The sequence below is a fragment of the Macrobrachium nipponense genome, chromosome 28 (assembly GCF_015104395.2).
Source record: "Macrobrachium nipponense isolate FS-2020 chromosome 28, ASM1510439v2, whole genome shotgun sequence".
Classification (NCBI taxonomy): Eukaryota; Metazoa; Arthropoda; class Malacostraca; order Decapoda; family Palaemonidae; genus Macrobrachium; species Macrobrachium nipponense.
The window spans coordinates 55,698,337-55,718,336 of record NC_087217.1 but is presented as its reverse complement, the minus strand read 5'-3'; the positions used below and the strand labels follow the sequence as shown (position 1 = coordinate 55,718,336).

The following is a 20,000-nucleotide window of genomic DNA, read 5'->3' as shown; positions in this document are numbered from 1 at the left end:
TTCAAGCTGTTCATCATACATACATACATACATACATATATAGATATGCCCTGATGTCACTGATTTTCTAATAACCATACATGAAAAAAAATTACATTAAAGGAAAATTTACATTTTATGATTCTGGTAAATGCAAGAATGAATTTTCATGAGAGGCTTTCGTATCGAGTATAAAACCTTTGCTTTTAATAAACATACATTTCAACTATCGAGGATTTTGTCCTGTTGTGATGCCATGTTGATGAAAAGCAATCAATCACTTACGTCAAGAGATAAGCGGAAGGCGCAAAAGCGGTGCTCGTGTTGGCAGAAACTGCGTGATATAAATCGGCGATGACCTAAAAATAAATAAATAAACAAGTAAATAAATAAACAAATATATAATTACACAAATAAATAAACAAATAAATAAGTAAAGGTAATTCCAGCTTTTATTGTCGTGTATAGAAATAATAAAAAAAACTGTATTAAATATATTCGTCACTTCATTAACAGGACTGTTGTCTTTAGGTTTATCCCAGTGCTCAATGACATGAAGTATATATGGGGGGTGCAGCCCCATTCCTTTTGTTAATGGTGGAAATAAATGCTAATTCTTGGGGTCTGAATTTGCGTGGATGTCGGGCAGAACAGAACTTATGCCAGCACGGGCTCATGCTCACAGAGCAGCCCGTAGAATGAGAACAAAGGTGAAAGGTGAAAGGACAACGTGTGAAGGAAAGGGGGCAAAGAATGACTACGTCCAGTGTGTGTCTGGGCTTGGCTGGGCTTAGAGACTGCGAAAAGGGTGGTTTTGATAGGTGATCTGAAAGCAAAGGTAGCTGGATTTTAAAATAGAATGGAAACTTGTGGGAATACGTTTGGTAAGGGATCAAATGCTGGATTACAAGGTTTTAAAATAGTGGTTCTTAACCTTTTTATTACCGCGCCCCCTCTAAGAGTTGGTCCTTTCTTTCACGACCCCCTGGCATCTATGAGTAAAATTCCCACCCAGATTTAAAAGAAAAAAAATGAGAAAGAGAATGGGTTTCAAGGTATAGGAAGGGAGGCCAATCGTTACAAAACATGGTTAGCCCAACGAGCGTAACTAGAGCAGTAGACTCTAGGAAAGTAACGTTATAAGGCGATATACTTTTGTATTTTTTCAACTTCTGAATATTAGTTCCTCACTCTTGTTAAGAGAATAACGAATATAATTAGAGAATTTTTTTTTTTTCATTTTTCCCTAGGGCTCGCGCCTCCCCTGGAAATTCCTGACGCCCCCATAGCGGGGCGCACCCCGAGGTTAAGAACCAGTTTTAAAAGAAGAACGTTCATAAGTGTAGGTACATGAAATTTGTCCCTTGGTTCTTGTATATATTTCTACAGTAGACATTTAGAACCTACATTTAAGTTGTGTCCTTGCCCCACCACTTAAGGTTAAGGAGTTTACCAACACATACAATAAGTATAAGTAAGAAAAAAGAAATCAAGATCGAAAGAGTTTGTTTTATTCAGTGTTTATCAGTGTTTACACATAGGTACATTACTTACCTAAAATTATGGTGCTAAATTATTGACTAATATACAAATCTTTAATCAATTTAATTTTTAGAAGACGAATCTGAGCATAGAAGGTCACTTGATTCTGTTTCTTGTATAAAAAATACTCGATTTTACAAAGACATACAAAAACTATCGAAAGGAGTATTTATAAGCTTCGGATGGCTATACTGCAGTTTGAACATCGGAATAATAAAAAAAAAAGAAAAAAAATGCAAAAGACGCTCAGAGATGGGGCTTCCTTACATTAAATGAGCTATATTCCTGAAAGGGATTGGAATGGTAATAAAAAAAAAAAATCCAGAAACGCTGATTACATAAACAACATGCGATATAACCAGCGTCTATTCCCGCCTTTCTACCAAGTGCTGTGAATTTACCTGGTCGTACGCCCTGCCATTCGGGGACGGGTAAATCATGGCAAAGCCGTCTTGAGCGAACTTGTTTGTAGTTATCCGATCTATTTTCGCTTTATCGGCTTCCTTTCTTTGGGCATTTTCGGCCTCCCTCTCCTCTTCTCCTTCGTAATCGTCCAGTAAGTCGAGATCGTTCTGATTCACCCTGCTTGTTTTGATGACGTCACTCGCGCCTCCTCCCGTGACGTCATCAGCATCATCTTCTTCTTCTACCTTCCTTTTGTTCTCACCGCTGGTCCAATCTCCCTCTTCCTGTACCGTTGAATATTGGAAGTGATCTGATTTTAACGGCGTCTTGCCTCTTACGGCAGCTGCGTGCACGCCGCTCTCTCTACGCGTTTGGATGAGGTAATCCAAGTCATCCTGGGTCAGGCAGAGGTCATGTGTGATGAGGCAGTCGATGCCTACAACGCCTGGCAACATTAAATAAAAAGATAAATAAGCATACTTCAGTTACTGAATATAACGGTAATTATATTCTTAAACATGGCAAAGGTTAGAGAAGCAAATATTTTATAAACAAGAAATAAATTTGCCAAAATATATTCGGATATTCTATTACAATCTACTGTCCTATTGGGAGTAAAATACAACGAATCTTTTGTGCTCAAACAGTAAATAAATTAATACATTTTCACTTAAAACAAAATAATACGTTAACTGAAGAATATTCAGTTTGTTAAAACCAAGAGTTCGTTTGGTTTATAATTATAGATGAGAGCGCGGGAAGTTGTGGGGGTTGGGTGTTTGTTTTTCTATATAAGTCCGAGGATAATAAACCTTCAATTTGAAGACAATAAATATGATGGACTCTCTATGAACTGCATTTGAGAAGGAATACCTCCAGAAAACTTCTTGAAAAAATTAGAGTGATTTTGAACTGCAGAAACAATTCTCCAAGTGCACGTTCTTATCGTTCATATCTCCTTAATGAGGCAAAAAAAAAATTAAATTCGACGTATGAATAAATCTACTGAAGTTCTTGCAGATTTAAAAAAAAAATCAGTTTACTGCATAACGATGATAACATTGTTAATACTAATACCGATGACTACTACTCGACAGGAGGGAATCTCATCCAGGTACAACAGCCCAAAATTCAAAATATATTACAAAATCAACATGAAAATGATCCATTCGGTGACTTTCTTTGAACTGAAGACATTTTATTTTGACCCTGTGTGTAGTGAAGATGAAGAGGGAGGGGAGGGGAGGGGAGGAGAGGGAAGGGGGAGTGGGGAAGGGGAAGGGGAAGGGGAGGGGAAATAACAGTGACATAAATCCCATTGGGTTACAAGTTGTGTTGCTGTATTTTCTATACTGTAGACATCATTCCTCGGTTGAAGTCAGGTGAACAAAAATACCATTAAATGATACACATACAACAGAAACCTAAATCAAAACTAACCTAAATTATCAGCGGTTTCAACCAAAGCCTGATTGACCTCCTGGGCAACTTTCGCTTCGCCTAGCAGGACCTGCAACATGTCCCTCGTGACCTTTGACCTGCCCAAAACATGACTGGGGGGAAAACCAGCAGCTGGGGGGCGCTGCTGACGGCTCTGTTGTTGTTGGACAGAGGGCGCTTCCTGCTGGCTAAAGGACAGGTCAGGTTGACCCGTCACATCCATGATTGCCGGATGGTAGGTCGAGTTGTATATGAGGTCGACGCCTAAGAGCTGGTAACATCCCTCGCACCTGTTGGTGAAACAAACGAGGCTGGTTAAGTAATGCATTACGTTAAAGTTCGTCCTTTCGAAAATAAACCTTATATATGATTAGTTTACTTGGAATACGTTAAGATTTTGTAATTTTAGAAACTTGAGGCTGATGTAGATCATTAAGCATACAAAAGGTATTGAAAAAGACAATTACTGGGAAAAATTGACATAATGCTTTTATACACAATTATTCCAGGTGCTAATCTGTCTCCACAAAATTTATCAGGAGTCTATTAATAAATTTTCGAGATATCTTGTGAACCAGTGGAGGACCAAACGCGCGTGACGCATTCATTGTCCACTGCATTTCCTATGACTTTCAATGATCCTAAAATGATTACCTGAACCTCCGAGAGGCTTTTCTGAGATTGTGCACCTTCGGGGGTATCAGGAGGTCAATGGCAAGGGCCAAGGCGGTGAGAGCAGCCTCAGTGTGACCCACCAGAGACCTCATGGCCTCTTCGCCGGAATTCCGGCCTACCCACGACACCAGTTCCGTCCAACTCCAAACTCTATCCTTGGATCTGCAGAAGAAAAAGGGACTCTCTGAGTGTTCCCACTCTTAAAGGGGGGTTCAAGGATATAGGATTTAAGCCAAAGGCCAAGGGCTGGGACCTATGAGGTCATTCAGTGCTGAAAGGGAAATTGAGGGGAGAAAACAGGAGGAAAACCTCGCAGTTGCACTATGAACCAATTGTTAGAAAAAGTGAGTGCGTGTGTGTGTGTGTCTGTGAGTTCTACCCAAACGAACTTATCTCCTGCTTACCTTGGCATACCCTCTGCTGGGCAAATGCCTGAACATGACTTCGCCGTGAGTATGGACGTGTGCCCTTAGAGGCTGTAGTGACGTAATCAACAGATACAACCGTACCGACACGGTAGCGCCAAGCACCTGCAGGGGAGGCCCCCAGTGGACCTGCACCACTTCTCCTGAACCCAACCTGTTAATTAATACATAAACAAAATACATAACTTTTTTTTATTCCGAAGTATTGGTATTAATGCGATGAGTGAGGAATTCTTACGTAAGTTATTCGTTAGGTTTTAATGACGCTTGCAAACAGTTTACTACATAATATGTCAAAACAAATGCCATTGTAGAACAACTTATAGACATTATTTGTTCGTTGGATGATTCAAGGTGGTAAGTTCACCATTCATAAAACCTTAAAATTTGCTTTGAGATTAAAAGATACCACAAAACAGCCCCATTTTTCCGAAACATCCCATAAAATATACTTTCAAACCTTTATGAATTACACATAATCAGAACAGTTTGAATAATTCATTTATTTGACTACAGTTATCTAAATGAGGTTAACTTTATCATACTTCTATTTCTTGAAAATATTGATACCGTCAAATTTCCATTCCTTATCTTACCGTTTGTCTCGCAAATCTTCCAATAACTTCCGGTTGTCAATCACTCTAACGCCTCTCCCGGAGTGGGCAGCCTTGACCACCCATTCCGAGGTATCGGGAAGGGCGTGAGCTGCCGCGGTCAGGTAAGAGTGATGACCGGGGAGCGCGTAGCAGGCGGGAACGAGGGAGCGAATGGGGGACACCAGCCGGGCGGAATGCAGTAGGTCGCAGAGACTCTCCCTACGCCACACCGTCCCTCGGAGTCCTGGCAACCGACCCACCTGGAGAAGGCGGTGAAGGGGAATGAGAAGGATGCTCGTGACTCCGAACTGTCGGTTCCTGGTTGTCAAAATAGTTGTATAAATATTTATAAACATCACTGCGATGAAAAACACGATTAAAGAAATGTTACCCAGTTCGAATTGAATTCAATATGGGACCTATGAGGCCATTCGGCGCTGAAATGGAAACTGACAGTAAAGTGGTTAATAGGTGTAACAGGAGGAAAACCTCGCAGTTGCACTATGAAGCAATCGTTAGGAGAGGGTGGAAGTTAAGTATATCTTAGTTTTACCAGACACTGAACAGCTCTCCTAGGGTTGGCCCGAAGAATTAGATATTTTTACGTGGCTAAGAACCAATTGGTCACCTAGCAACGGGACCTACAGCTTATTGTGGGATCCGAAGCACATTATATCGCGAAATAAATTTCTATCACCAGAAATAAATTCCTCTGATTCCGCGTTGGCAGAGCCGAGATTCGAACTTGGGACCACCAGATTGGCAGCCGAGCGCGAAAACTACTCATCCAACGAGGAACTAGGAGAGGGTGGAAAGTACGATGGCAGAAAGAGAATATGAAAGTGGGTACAGTAAAAGGAACGAAAGGGGTTGCAGCTAGGGACCGTAGGCAAGCTGCAAAGACCCTTAAGTAATGCTTACAGTGCACCGCATGAGGTGCACTGACGTCTCTAACTCTGTGACTTTAAGAAACCGTTTATGGATTCCTCATATGAAAACTACGAAGATAAGTTGATGAGATTAACAGGCAGGCTGCCTATAACACTCTCTCTCTCTCTCTCTCTCTCTCTCTCTCTCTCTCTCTCTCTCCTTGAAGGAATGAAGGTAATAGACTAACTGAAGGAATTCTGCAGTAACGATTACCCATGTTACTTGTGTCAAATTTTACTTACTTGAATTACTGTTTGGAGAGAGAGAGAGAGAGAGAGAGAGAGAGAGAGAGAGAGAGAGAGAGAGAGAGAGAGAGAGAGAGAGAGATTGTATTTACATTTTCCAAAACCTACTTTCTACGCGTTTTATATCACACTCATATACAGGCACATTTACAGAGAGAGAGAGAGAGAGAGAGAGAGAGAGAGAGAGAGAGAGAGAATGTGAGTAATTACTGCCAAATTAAATAGTTATGAAGGCTTTCAACTTAGCAGATTTTTATTCAGTGCGAAAAATCTCATTATAAATCTAAGTTTTGCTAAATCCTATAAAGGAAATAATTTTCTCTTTGATAGACGAGGCATGAATATATACCTCCTTTCTATTTGAGTATAGTTAGGGTGTGTGGGTGGCCCTAATAGCTATACTTAGGTCTATTTCCATTTTCCTATAAATATTCTAATGATGTAATCGCTTTGAATAAGAAATGCCTCTTCTGCTTAATTAAACATTTGTCACCCTTTGAGCAGTAAATGCCTCTTCGGTCTAAATATATCGCAACCGCATTTGGTTTACAAATTTTATGTTCATATTCTTCTTTTTGTTTTCCTGTAGTAAATTCATCAATACTTATCTTCTTTTCATATTTCATATGTTTTAACGGCAAAAATTAATCATATGTATATGTGCGCAGCATATCGATATACAAACGTGATTACGTTTACAAGGTCATTCAGTCTAGACTCTAGAGTCTAGACTAAGCCCAAACTTCGGCTGAACACTTCCCTTCCTCACAAATCCAGCCAACGAAAAAACTAGTATACTGACTCAAACTATTATGAAAAATAAATTAATACGAATACACACCACAAAGAGATACCTCCTATTATCGCTTCGTACGTATCCACGGAGCCCTTTGAACAAATCCTCCAGACGGAATCATTTTCTCTATCTGAACAATATGCATCCCAAAGTGACGAGGTGACGCTCCATTGAGCTCCAACGAGTCGCCGCGCGGTTTGGCGGGAGCGGAGGGAGGAGTTAATGTACTAAATCCGGATCAGCTCGGATTAAACTCCGGATGAATTCGGTCACGAATGGAAATAATTAGAGCGATGGGAAACGAATACGAGGCAAGGTTTAGAAAATGAATTAGGAAGGGGGCGGGGGGAGATATCTGTGTAATAGCTTCCATATACGTTGAGTTGGGGTCATCAACTTCGTCATCGTATGGAGATGATGAATGCCTACGTTGAAAATGAGGTAAATATAAATAAACACACCTATAACAGTCTTTATTCTTCCATATTAATGAAAGACTGTTAGTATCATAAACAGAATAAGTGTTCATCACAAAAATTTCGTGTTTTAAAATGAATCTAAAGACACGTAAACTTACTATCACTACTATAACTAGTACAATTATTATTGCTACTACTATTACTATTACTGCTGCTTCTGCTTCTGTTGCTGCTAGTGCTTCTGCTGTTGCTGCTGCTATTACTACTATTAATGGAAAAACAGAGACAACGACAATAGCAGCAACAAAAACGAAACAAAGGAACACACAACTCGTGACTCGGTCTAGGGGAAAAAGAAATGAGAAAAGGAACGGAGGATTGATAGCTGTTGATCACAATCACAAACATCTTTACGTCGTTCGTCTTCCGCGTGACTAGGACGGCTACCCCCCATTCGTGCTGATTCTAGAAAGGGGAGGCTACAACGTCATTCTTACTTTGCATTCAGTGGTTAAATTGTTCCTTTAGTTTCTATGGTAATACTGTAAGTTATTAGAAGAACGACTTAGAATCTGGCAGTTCCCAGGATGCACAGTTCCGAGCTGTAACCGAAATCCGGGACCTTCCCTGAAAAAATCGGGACGCCATATCTTGAAAACTAACCATAGAATCTTCTTGAAAGTAATCTCATTGTGCTCAATTCTTTGAAATAACCAACCTATCCTAAAGGCACGGCAAAAAAACCGGGGCTGGTGTAATACTGGTATACATCTCGGGAATTTGCTCCCCGGATGTTCCTGAAACGGGAGTAAACGCTTCGGTTTTGGGGGGGGGGAGGTGAGGGAGCGCGCGAAGTAAATATCACTAAATCTGCGGCATTTTCCCTATAAACATCAAAGACCGAGTTTCCCTGACCGATAGACACTGACACCAGAAACCTAACTATCCCCCGTCTGGGCGACTCTACTTTCCCCTAGCAATGATCATGATAATATGAGTAGCAGTTCCAGGAGACGACCCTTCATTATCGGTCTTACTGGTTCGTGTATTTAGGGAGAGTTAATTCTAGGGAGATCAGGAAAAGAAACAAGGAGCGTCGAGGAGATGAAAGAGATGAAGCGTAGCAGGAAATGATGGGGTAGAAAGAGGATCCATATCTGGAAGAATAGGGAGCAGACACGTGGGCACAATTATCTCTTATTTCTTTCTATATATATATATATATATATATATATATATATATATATATATATATGCATATATATATATATATATATATATATATATATATATATATATATATATATATATATATATATATATATATATATATATATATTTGCAGACTTTTTCAAAATCTAAATTACATAGAAATCCCAAAATAATATTAAGCTAATTAAAATACAAAATCCCATGCAGTTTCTCTTCTAAGTGTGAGTACTTACTTTAGACAAAAGAAATAAAGTCTAATAGGGGACATACCTTTGCCACAACGTTCTTCATCTACAGTCAAATATCATAACTTTACATCCAGGGTAAAAAAAAAAAAAAATATTCTTTATATTATTCATCCATAGAAAACGCAGTTACAGAACTTTGAAAAAACAACAATTACGGGCAAGTAAAGCCTGTATCCATGTAAGTAGCCGAGAACACCTCGTTCTTTCACACGTTATTATTTTGAAGAATAAAAAAGAAGAAAGACATCCTTTGGCATATTTGCCTCATAACTTTACGTTAGTTTTCGCCTGCCTGTCGAAGGATACTTTCATTTGCGAGGGTAAATCGTATATCTATATGATTTACTGATTTGCCTTTCGATAAACTTTGTTTATTAGTTTCTCGTATGCGGCAAACTGAATTGCCTACTTTTCCTCCCTATTTGCTCTAGTAAGGAAATGAAAAGTGATTTATCACATTCGCCTCTGAATATAAGAAACTATAGTCACTTTGTTCCTTTCGGGAAGGAAAAAGTATCACTCTTTTTTCCTCGTAAAAAACAAGAAAAAAATGTGCTTTAGTTTCTTCCGCGCATTCGAGTTTCCTGTATGAGCCACGGCCCATGAAGCTTTCAGCCACGACCCGGTGGTGGCCTGTCCTATATGGCTAAGTTTAATCTTAAATAGAATAAAAACTACTGAGGCTAGAGGGTATGTTTGATGATTGGAGGTTGGACGATCAACATACCGATTTGAAGCCCTCTTACCTCAGTAGCTTTCAAGATCTGAGGGCAGACAGTAAAAGTGCGGACGGACAAACTAAAAACTATCTCAATAGGATACTTTTACAGTAAACTAAATGGATGTCAATAATGCTCTCTTGAAAGGAAGAGATGATAATAAAATATAAAAAATAAATATACATCAATTCTACGAGAAGAAAAAAACATTAAATCTCTTGAAATTTGTAAACTGAAAACAAAAACATTCTCAGGCAATTTAGTCAAGCTTCGGAGTAAAGAAAAAAGATAAAATTAGTCAAATTTGCAATGCGACTCCTCATTATAGTTCAAATGGAATCAGAGAGGTGTAAAACTCCACAAGAACACTGCTGAACTTCTTGTCATAAAAAAATGGAAAACATCATTATTATTATTATTATTACTGGGGCCACTGACTTGAATTCTAAACTTCCAAAGAATATGATGTGCGTCTGAAAGAGGTAACAGAGGCCAACAGGAAATACAGAAAGAAGAGATGAGTTATTAGAAAAAGAAAAATTAAATCAGCAAATTAAGAAATAAACAAATAAAAATGTAATCAAATTATAAACTAACAAACAGACAAACAAATAAACAAGCAAAGCAAGACATTCAATCTAGCGAATTTCCAAAGACACTAGGAGTATCTGGCGACAAAAATCAAGTGTTTTTCGTTCTCTCTCTCTCTCTCTCTCTCTCTCTCTCTCTCTCTCTCACCTTCTGGTGTTGACCAAGGAGCGGGAAGAGTTTCCTGGGTAAACAAACAGACGAATCTCCGTCAGTGTAGGTGAGACACACCAACATTCTCCAGTCGTGGGCACCTACACGACCTCCGCCAATGGCTTCGTCTGTGAAAGAAGTCGAGACAAGGTGAGTGTTACAGTATCCAGTCTCACACACACACACACATATATATATTAGATATAAGATATAGATATAGATATAGTATAGATATAGATATAGATATATATATATATATATATATATATATTATATATATATATACTCATATTGCCCGTAAGTTTCCGTGTGGATGTGTGGTAGTGTATATGTGCATGTGATTGAATTATAAATCATTTACGTTATAATACTCATATTACCTTAAGTTTCCAGAAATAATTAAAATTCACACTGTTCCACGCGGATGTAAGATAATCTATATATCTGTATATATATATATATATATATATATATATTAATATATATATATATATATATACTACCTTACATTCACGTAGAGCAGTGTGAATTTTAATTATATATATATCTGGAAACTTATGATAATATGAGTATTATGACATACATCATTTATAATTCAATCTCATGCACATATATTCTACCACACATCCACATGGAATAAGAATGAATTATATTTGGAAACTTATGGTAATATGAAAATTAAAACATATATTACACGATATAATTCAATCACATACATATATATACTACCACACATCCACCTAGAATGATGTGAATTATATCTGGAATTTTATGGTGAAATGGGTCGTTTATCATATTAATTATAATATTCCAATAACATACACATATATAGTAGCACAAATCCACAAGGAATAGTACTGTATGATATGTGGAAACTTAAGGTAATAGATATTTACATATATCAACTACTGCAACGTCAATTTACCATAAAATACAAGATAACTGTAGCCCACAATCTTAAAGAAGGCGATGAAATTTTGGAATATACTTCCACACATATACGTAGTATATGTAACTGTACAAAATATGTGAAAAATTAATCTATTTTCTTCTTTTGACCACGAATCAACACCGAACACCTCAAATTAATTATGAGAGAAAAACAACTTAATTAATACTGGAAAAATGATATTAAAAGATGACTAAGAACACATAATATACATAGAAATATAACTACTTTCTTAAGTTCTAAACGACAAATTATTCAAGTGGTTTTCACCAGCTGTACTAGGCCAATGAGAAATACCTGACCAATGTCAGAACTTTTTCATGAATGTTTCTCATTTCCACAGTTCATAAAGGAGATGTTGGAGTTCCTCTGAAATTCTTATAATCCTACAAAACTCTCTTCATCCTAGACGATTTTTCCTTGTAGCTCCTCCGTCTCGATTCCCCACGCATAAAAAAAATTCAATATCTGCATCTACTCATAAAGAAAATACTTCTCGTAGCAGAGAAAAAATACGTAAAGAGCGAAAGAGAGAGCGGATATTAGATCTCTGGGAATGCTTTCTTTCTCAGCGGAAAAAACACGAACTAGAAAAACAGCAGAAAAAAAAACAGGGTCTGAATTACGCATCTAAAATTACGTATTCTTCAGGTCTTCTCTTCTCAGCGAAAGGAAAAAAAAAGGTAAAAACAAACAACAAAGAAACAAACAAAACAACAAACAAACAGGGACTGAATTACGCATCTAAAATTTAGGTATCCTCAGGTCTTCCCTTCTTCTCAGCGGGAAAAAAACAGAAGGAATAAAACAAACAAACAAACAAATAGGGACTGAATTACTCCTTCAGGTCTTCTATTCCTCTTATATCAGCTATGATTTCACTCGGTAAATTCGTGACGATAAGATGATAACACAAAGTGGATATCGTCAGGGATTAAAAAAAGAAAGAAAAAAAAAGTCGGATTAGTTACTGGTAGTAGTTCACAATTCACAGAGTCACAGAGTGAGAATTACAACCGATTCCCTTATGTCAATGGAATGTAGAGAGAAGGAAAGAGGACATTTCCTTACCTAATCTTCCTATTGCATGTCTCTTTGAACTGCAAAGTTCCTAAAACTAACTTTATTAGTTTCCTGTAAATGAAAACTATTGAGGTGGCTTTTTTTTTTTGTCCCCCCGTCCGCCCTCAGATCTTAAAAACTACTAAGGCTAGAGGGCTGCAAATTGGTATGTCGGTCATCCACCCTCCAATCATGAAACATACCAAATTACAGCCCTCTGGCCGGAGTAGTTTTTATTTGTTTCAAGTTAAAGTTAGCCATGACCCTGCGTTTGGGACAGCTACAGAGGTGCCAACAACAAAGGCGACCACCGGGCTGTGGCTGAAAGTTTCATGGGCCGTGACTGAGATTTTCAAACAGCATTGTACGTTGTACAGAAAACTCGATTGCACCGAAGAAATTTCGACGCAATTTGTAAGTTTTTTTTTTTTTTTAGCACGTTACCAAGTCCACGACGATATCCACCCCGCATAATGAATTGCACAAGCTCACAAGCTTACATGCACATGAACATCTAGTAACAAAAACACCTACACACTTACTGAACTCACCGCCGGTTGTACATAAAAAAAATAAATTCATAAAAGCACCATCTTTCCAGAATGACAATAAAATCTCAGTTTACCCCAAATCTACCGAGGCGCTCTGGGTCCAAACAAGAGATTGAAGGGGTGAGGCGGTACGCTAAGAATGAGCCGAGATTGTTATGTAACTTGGCTTCATTCAGAGAAAAATGACGCGTAATGGGGCTCCATCCTTCGACACCTCTGCATAAATTAAAGAGGTATTATTATCCTCGGACGGGACTCGAGATGCTTCCACCCTCCTCCCTCCTCCATTGGTGATTTGAGAGATTTTTTTTTTTTTTTTTTAGTGAAAGGTGCAACAGGAGGAAAACCTCGCAGCTGCACCATGAAGCAACTGTAAAAGAGGTTGGAAAGTCAGACAGATATATGAACAGAGATACTGTAAAAGAAATTACAGGGGAGGGCCGAAGGGAAGTCGCAAAGAACCTCGAGTGATGCCTACAGTGCACCGCGTGAGGTACACTGACGGCACTACCCTCCTGCGGGGTATAGAGCTTATGAAATGTAAGTAGCAACAATTCTAGTATTAAAAAGAATGAATAGAGAATGGTCCTCTTCCATAGTCATGGCAAAAAAATAAAAAATAAAAAAAATAAAGTGTTGTTATCCTTAAATTAAAGTCATAACCTTTCCCATCTTTATGACAGCCTGAATTTTTATAATAGCAACATGATGCTCACAAAAAGGATGAATATAATGAAGAAATTATAGAGATACTGGAGGGGAAAAAAATCAGCGTTAACCTGCTAAACTTGGAAACCTAGATTTATTTTGGAGAAAAACTTGGTTAGAATCTCTTCTACCTGATTCTGTAAGGCAAGAACAACAACATTCACACAAGCAAGTGTACATTAGCGTGCATGTGAATATAACAATGTCTGCGTGCGCATAAACGCTTGTAAAACTGCCATTATAAATGACTAACTCTTGAATATCGCTCCACGTTTTATTACAATATTTACTGACATCCCCTGCAACATGTGTTATCAATATCGTATCAAAAAAGAACATAGCCATAAGTAAAAGTGACCCGGATATAAATACAGAGAGAGAGAGAGAGAGAGAGAGAGAGAGAGAGAGAGAGAGAGAGAGAGACTTCGAAAACAGCCACCATCTAAAATCAGCCAATTTGCGTCCATCTCCATCCTTGAATTGTGTGTGTGTGTGTGTGTGAGAGAGAGAGAGAGAGAGAGAGAGAGAGAGAGAGAGAGAGAGAATAACAAACGGGTTAATTAATGAAATGGCAGAATGACATCCCATTGACCGTTCTGCCGATAACCCTTCCTGGAGGCACGGAGGAACCGTGACACCGGAATTGTCAATTCGCGAACCGGGTGGTCGTCAACTGAGCCTCGAAAGAAAAGTTCCCTTTTTTCCGGCCGTTTCTTGCGCTGTTTTTCAAAACCGTGGATTTTTGGCTTTTGGAAACACGTCTCCGACGTTCAGAGCGTGCTGGAGGGCTGACAGACAAACGATGGGGAAAAAAGGGAAGGTAGAAATGAGAGTTAGATGTTAGGGGGACGCGTAGGTCAGGAGACTAACTCTGTCATGGACACGCGTCGTTGCTTTTGACAGCGGAATGATTGAGATTCAGTTCTGCCTTGTCCAGGGTCCTATGCTTGAGGTTGAATATGGAAAAACTTTGAAAAAAAAAGCACATATATTATCTCAAGAAGTCTATTTTCACATAAATGAGTTCAATGATGATTTTAAGTAACTTAATCTTGAAAATTCCTCTGTAGACGATAATGTGACAGGCTTGTCATCTCGGACGTAACATAACCACCGGATAGCGACTGAGATCATGTGAAATTCTTCATGAACACGCAAACAAAACATAGTAACTTCAACATTACAAGATTTCAAACCTTTATTATGCAAGTAGAACCTTCTATTGTACACAGATTTTGTTCTTTTTTACATTTACCTTTTATTTCTTATCAATGTACATATTTTAACAGACAAACATGCGTATGATCAATAAAAATAGCTACAAAGTTTCAAACCTTTATTAGTCAAGGAGAACCTTCTATTGTACTCAGATCTTGTTCTTTTTTTACATTTACCTTTTATTTCTTATCAAAGAAATAAAAACATGCGTAAGATCACCACAAAGCCAAATCAAATTACCCAATAAAAATAGCTCCTCTTCAGCTCCTTCTTTGCATACAGTGGCCCCCCACTGACTCGCTTTAGGTATAAACGCAAAGTTTGGCAATAAGTTCTTAGCTAAATCGAAGCCTGGACTGTGGACTGATTGAGCAACCGATGGAAATGGAGCAGAGAGACCCGGATGAAAAGATGCTTTCTTCTTCTTCTTCTTCCTCGTCTTCTTCTCGCTTAATTGTTAAAGTTTTTTTCCCCCCTCAAACTTTAATTTTCGTCTTTCCAAGAAGGACTTGCAGAAGTTCAGTCTTTATATCGTATATCTTTAATTTTCCTCGGAGAAGTTCAGTTTTATTAGGGAAATATACCTGACGTCTCTGAGGAAGCATTAGCTCGCTGGAATACCAATTATAAGCATTGCAGTTCAGTTGGATGAGAACCGAGGTGATAAACTGAGAACAGGGAAAAGATAAAACTAACATTACAAAAAGATGAAGAAATGCCAGAACTATATCAAAAGCATTTAAGGTAACAAATCAGAATAAAGGCTAAATGTAATTTTACACGAGGAAAACAAAATTAAGACATACGAAACAAAGGTGTTTCAAGAAATGAAATGGACAAATGTCCGGGCGAAGGAAAAAGAAGAAATCCAATTTATAAAAACTTAGGAACGAAGGGAGAAAAACATCATAACGAAAGAGAATAAGTTTAGTGTTCTTTTCCCTTAGCTAAATGGAGTAAGATTAGAAATTATAAAGAATTATAAAGAAATACAGCAGAAACATCAGTTCCCGTTATTGAATCTCTTATAGCATTGTGTGCTGTTAGTTAACACTCCCTGTTCTAATGGTATAATATGCAGTTCTCCGTAACCACTGCTACCATGAGATTAACGGCATTACCTTAAAACAGAAACACAACGATGTATGGTGGAAGGAAACCAGATAAAGGCTGTGAGCCACTTTTGAGAGGACTTGTTCATGGTAGGTCGTTGAGGCCTTTTGAAGATTCGGGAAATCTAAAAACAAGAATAGTTCATACTATTCTTGGTTTGTGAACCTCAAAATGACCTATTGTTTTTATATATATATATATATATATATATATATATATTAATATATATATATATATATATATATATATATATATATACATATACATATAGCACCTTTTTCGTCGGTTTTTCCTTAAGGTGTAACCTTCTCCCAAGATATGGTTAATGCGATATTAATGGTCTCTCTCTCTATCTCTCTCTCTCTCTCTCTCTCTCTCTCTCTCTCTCTCTCTCTCAATAAGTCGTTGAAGCCTCTTTAAGATTCGGGAAATCTAAAAACAAGAATAGTTCATACTATGCTTGGTTTTTTGTTTTTTATATATATAATATATATATATATATATATATATATATATATATATATATACATAATATATACACACACACATATGTGTGTGTATTTATATATGTCAAATGTGGCTCTCTCTTTCTCTTTCAATATTTTATATATATATATATATATATATATATATATATATATATATATATATATATACACACACACACAAATACAATATTGAAAGAGAGAGAGAGAGAGAGAGAGAGAGAGAGAGAGCCACATTTGACATATATAAATACACACACACACACACACACACATATATATATATATATGTGTGTGTGTGTGTGTGTGTGTGTGTGTGTGCGTGTGAACATAGGTACTTTTGAGGTTCACAAACCAGCACAGTATGAACTATTCTTGTCTTTAGAGTTCCGGAATCTTAAAGAGGCTTCAACGACTTATTGAGAGAGAGAGAGAGAGGCCATCAATATCGCATTAACCCTATTTTGGGAATAGCTCACAACTACAGGAAACAAACCGACGAAAAGGGTGTCTGATATTCTCTGGTTTTTCTTTCCTTATAGACTTTCTTATAGGCACCTTACTGAAAAATGGTCATGTTTCATGGCTGTGTAGTAGTACAAACAACAACACCAGATGTGAGGTCAGAATTAGCAGGACTGGCGAAAGTGGAAAAACCATAAAAGGTACGACGGAGCCCAATCCCCCACCCCCCCCCGGGTGATTCTAAGAAATTGGAAACTCAGCGTCTTCGAGTGAAGGTTAGGAGAAGCGCGAACGCTGACATAACGGCTATGGGCCTCCAAAATCACAAGAAAAGATCTCGGTCATTGCAGTGAATGAATGGATATAAAATTCAGGCCAAAGGCCAAGTACTGGGACCTATGAGGTCGTTCGGCGGTGAAATGGAAATTGCGAGTGAATGGTTTGAAAGGTGATTCAGTGGAGAGTAAGATGAAGAAAGATGATATGAAAGGACGTATAGTAAAAGGAACGAAAGTGGTTGCAGCTCATTTTTTCATGGTGCGTCGATGGCCCCGGGTTTGGCACCCCTCCTGTTATTTAGGTTTTATGTGGCTTCTAAGATGTCTCAGGTGGAAGATTCGGGTAACTGTCACTGGGAAGCGACCATACAACCATTGCTTGCCACCCTAATCTCAAAGTTCACTTATTTATTTAATCATCTACTTATTTACTTAGTTACTTATCCATATACTTAGCGTTTAAGGGAAAACATCAGTGATGAACATCATTCAGATGTAAGAAATGCGCCGAAGTTTCTATGACGTAAACTCTTAGCCGCGGGCCGGTGGTGGCCTATGTTGTTGGTACCTATAGCGCTGTCAGAAGTACGATTATGACCAAGTTTAACTTAATTAAAACAAAAACTACTAAGGCTAGAGGGCTGCAATTTGGTAAGTTTGATGACTAGAGGGTGGATGATCAACTTGCAGCCCTCTAGCCTCAGTATAGTTTTTTAAGATCTGAGGGCGGACAGAAAAGGTGGGGACGGACAGATAAAACCGTCTCAATAGTTTTCTTTTACAGAAACCTAAACCTAAAAACTAACGTTCCAAGTTCCTCACGCTTACCTGTCCGTCCTCAATGTCTCTTCTTATGGTCTAATAAGTCTTTGAGACATCCTAATCCTTGTAACTCCTTGTAACAAGTGGCCTTCCATCTCTTTTCTTCCCTTTATTACCGACATCATTCTTTTCCCGCCACTTTCATCTTGATTTCGCTCACCTCTTTTCGCACCCAATCACCTGTATCTCTCTGTCTATCTACTCCTCCATCTATCTGTCTGACTATCTCCTCGTACCTACGACTATTTCCTCCTCCCCCCCCCCCCCCCCCCCCAACCCCGTTTCATAACATCAACAAGGAACCACCGCAGATCCAACTCTAAGCTTCTTCACAACAGGAGCCATGAATACCTTTAAAACCAGCCGTTCCAATATTACACTTTCAGGCATCGGTAATCAATAGAAGAAGAAGAAGAAGAGGAAGAAGAAGAAGAAGAAGAAGATGAAGAAGAAGGAAAGAGAGTAAGAGAGTGAGAGAGAGAGAGAGAGAGAGAGAGAGAGCGAGAGAGAGGAGAGAGAGAGAGAGAGGACCGAGAAGACGGAAGGAAGAAGAAGAAGAAGAAGAAAGAGAAAGGGTAAACATTGGATGCTGATGAAAGGGGGGGTGGGGGGTTAGGGGGAGGGTCCTGATACTACTACAAGGGGATGAAGCAACCAAGTGGGAGTAATGGCTCCCTTGTGACAGAGCCTGACAATGACGGATGAATTCACGCCATTAAATGCCTATAATTCTTTAAAATCGCCTTTATCTATTTTTTTTCCTCGCCGCCTTTCTGCATCTAGGAGTTTTCATCGTTTGCTGATTATTCGGGCCAATCAATTCCTTAAAATAACTTCTGAAATATGATTCATCTTTTACGTTTTGGATTAATCAATCTCAGTTGCAATAGATGACGAGACCATAAAAAAAAAATATGTCCAGATCTTTGGCTAACTCTTGGATTATTAGTAATTCATTAAGGGAGAGTGATGTAAAGGGAGCTAACGTTTGCTAGTTAATCTACGAATAGCGTTTCAGTTAAATAATAAACCAAGGTCTCGGTTCATCAAGCAATTGCTGACCTTTCATCTCTCTAACGAGTTGTAATACACTGCAATTTCTTTTTTGAATCAGTTAGCGCATTACAGCCAGCAAATCACTTCAATGGCCACCTAACGCCATGTGTCAGCCAAATGATTAAATACATGACATTATCACCAGCTCATCAGTCATCCAGTCAACCAAACAAAGAGTAACCAAGTCGTCAACCATCCACTTCAATCAGTCGAAATGGAGGTTTGTCAATCATGTAATGTCAACTAATGGACTTGTCTATCAATTTAACAATGCTATGCGGACGTCAATCTTGTAAATCAATCAACAAACAAACAAACAAGGTGATTAATCATGCAATCGACTAATCGACGATTATATGAGTTCCTCGTTGGACGAGTGGTTTACGTGCTCGATGTAGATCCCGTTGCTAGGTAACCAATAGGTTCCTAGCCCCCCGTAAAAATATTTAAACCTTCGGGCCAGCCCTAGGAGAACTGTTTAATCAGCTCAGTGGTTTGGTTAAACTAAGATATACTTAACTTAATCAACGATTATAATTCAACAAGTTTGGTACGAATCGAGTCAGTGATTCAGTGAACCTTGCATGGCCAATCAGAAAATCAACAGGTACATCTATTAGAGCGACAATTAACATACTATACAGAATATCATTGTTTCATAAATTATGACAAAAACGAGAACACTAAGAGGTAATTCAAAATGGAAATAAAGATCAGTACAACGATTCGCTTAGAAAAGAAAGTTTGTAAAAGGACGAGAAATGCCGAAATCTTTACTATACGCAAACGCCTGCTTTCATTCAAAATAAATCTGTATTAATGCCTCTAAATAAGTGTCATCTTATTAAAAAAATGTGCCAATATAACCGAAACATTAAAATAACATATTTAAATAGACTAAAATTAAGACAAAAACTTTTA

At 38.2% G+C, this 20,000-nt stretch overlaps 1 protein-coding gene across 1 annotated transcript in view; it reads right to left on the bottom strand.

Moving 5' to 3' along the window:
• The window catches only part of LOC135201752 (uncharacterized), a 231,910-nt gene that overhangs the window by 12,764 nt on the left and 199,146 nt on the right, over positions 1-20,000 (bottom strand). Inside the window, exons 5-12 of the mRNA XM_064230978.1 lie at positions 10,370-10,500; positions 5,063-5,322; positions 4,446-4,620; positions 4,289-4,294; positions 4,021-4,196; positions 3,367-3,656; positions 1,923-2,371; positions 265-338 (exon numbers count right to left, since the gene is read on the bottom strand). Coding sequence (XP_064087048.1) covers positions 265-338; positions 1,923-2,371; positions 3,367-3,656; positions 4,021-4,196; positions 4,289-4,294; positions 4,446-4,620; positions 5,063-5,322; positions 10,370-10,500 — 1,561 coding nt within the window. The remainder of the gene's footprint in view (positions 1-264; positions 339-1,922; positions 2,372-3,366; positions 3,657-4,020; positions 4,197-4,288; positions 4,295-4,445; positions 4,621-5,062; positions 5,323-10,369; positions 10,501-20,000) is intronic.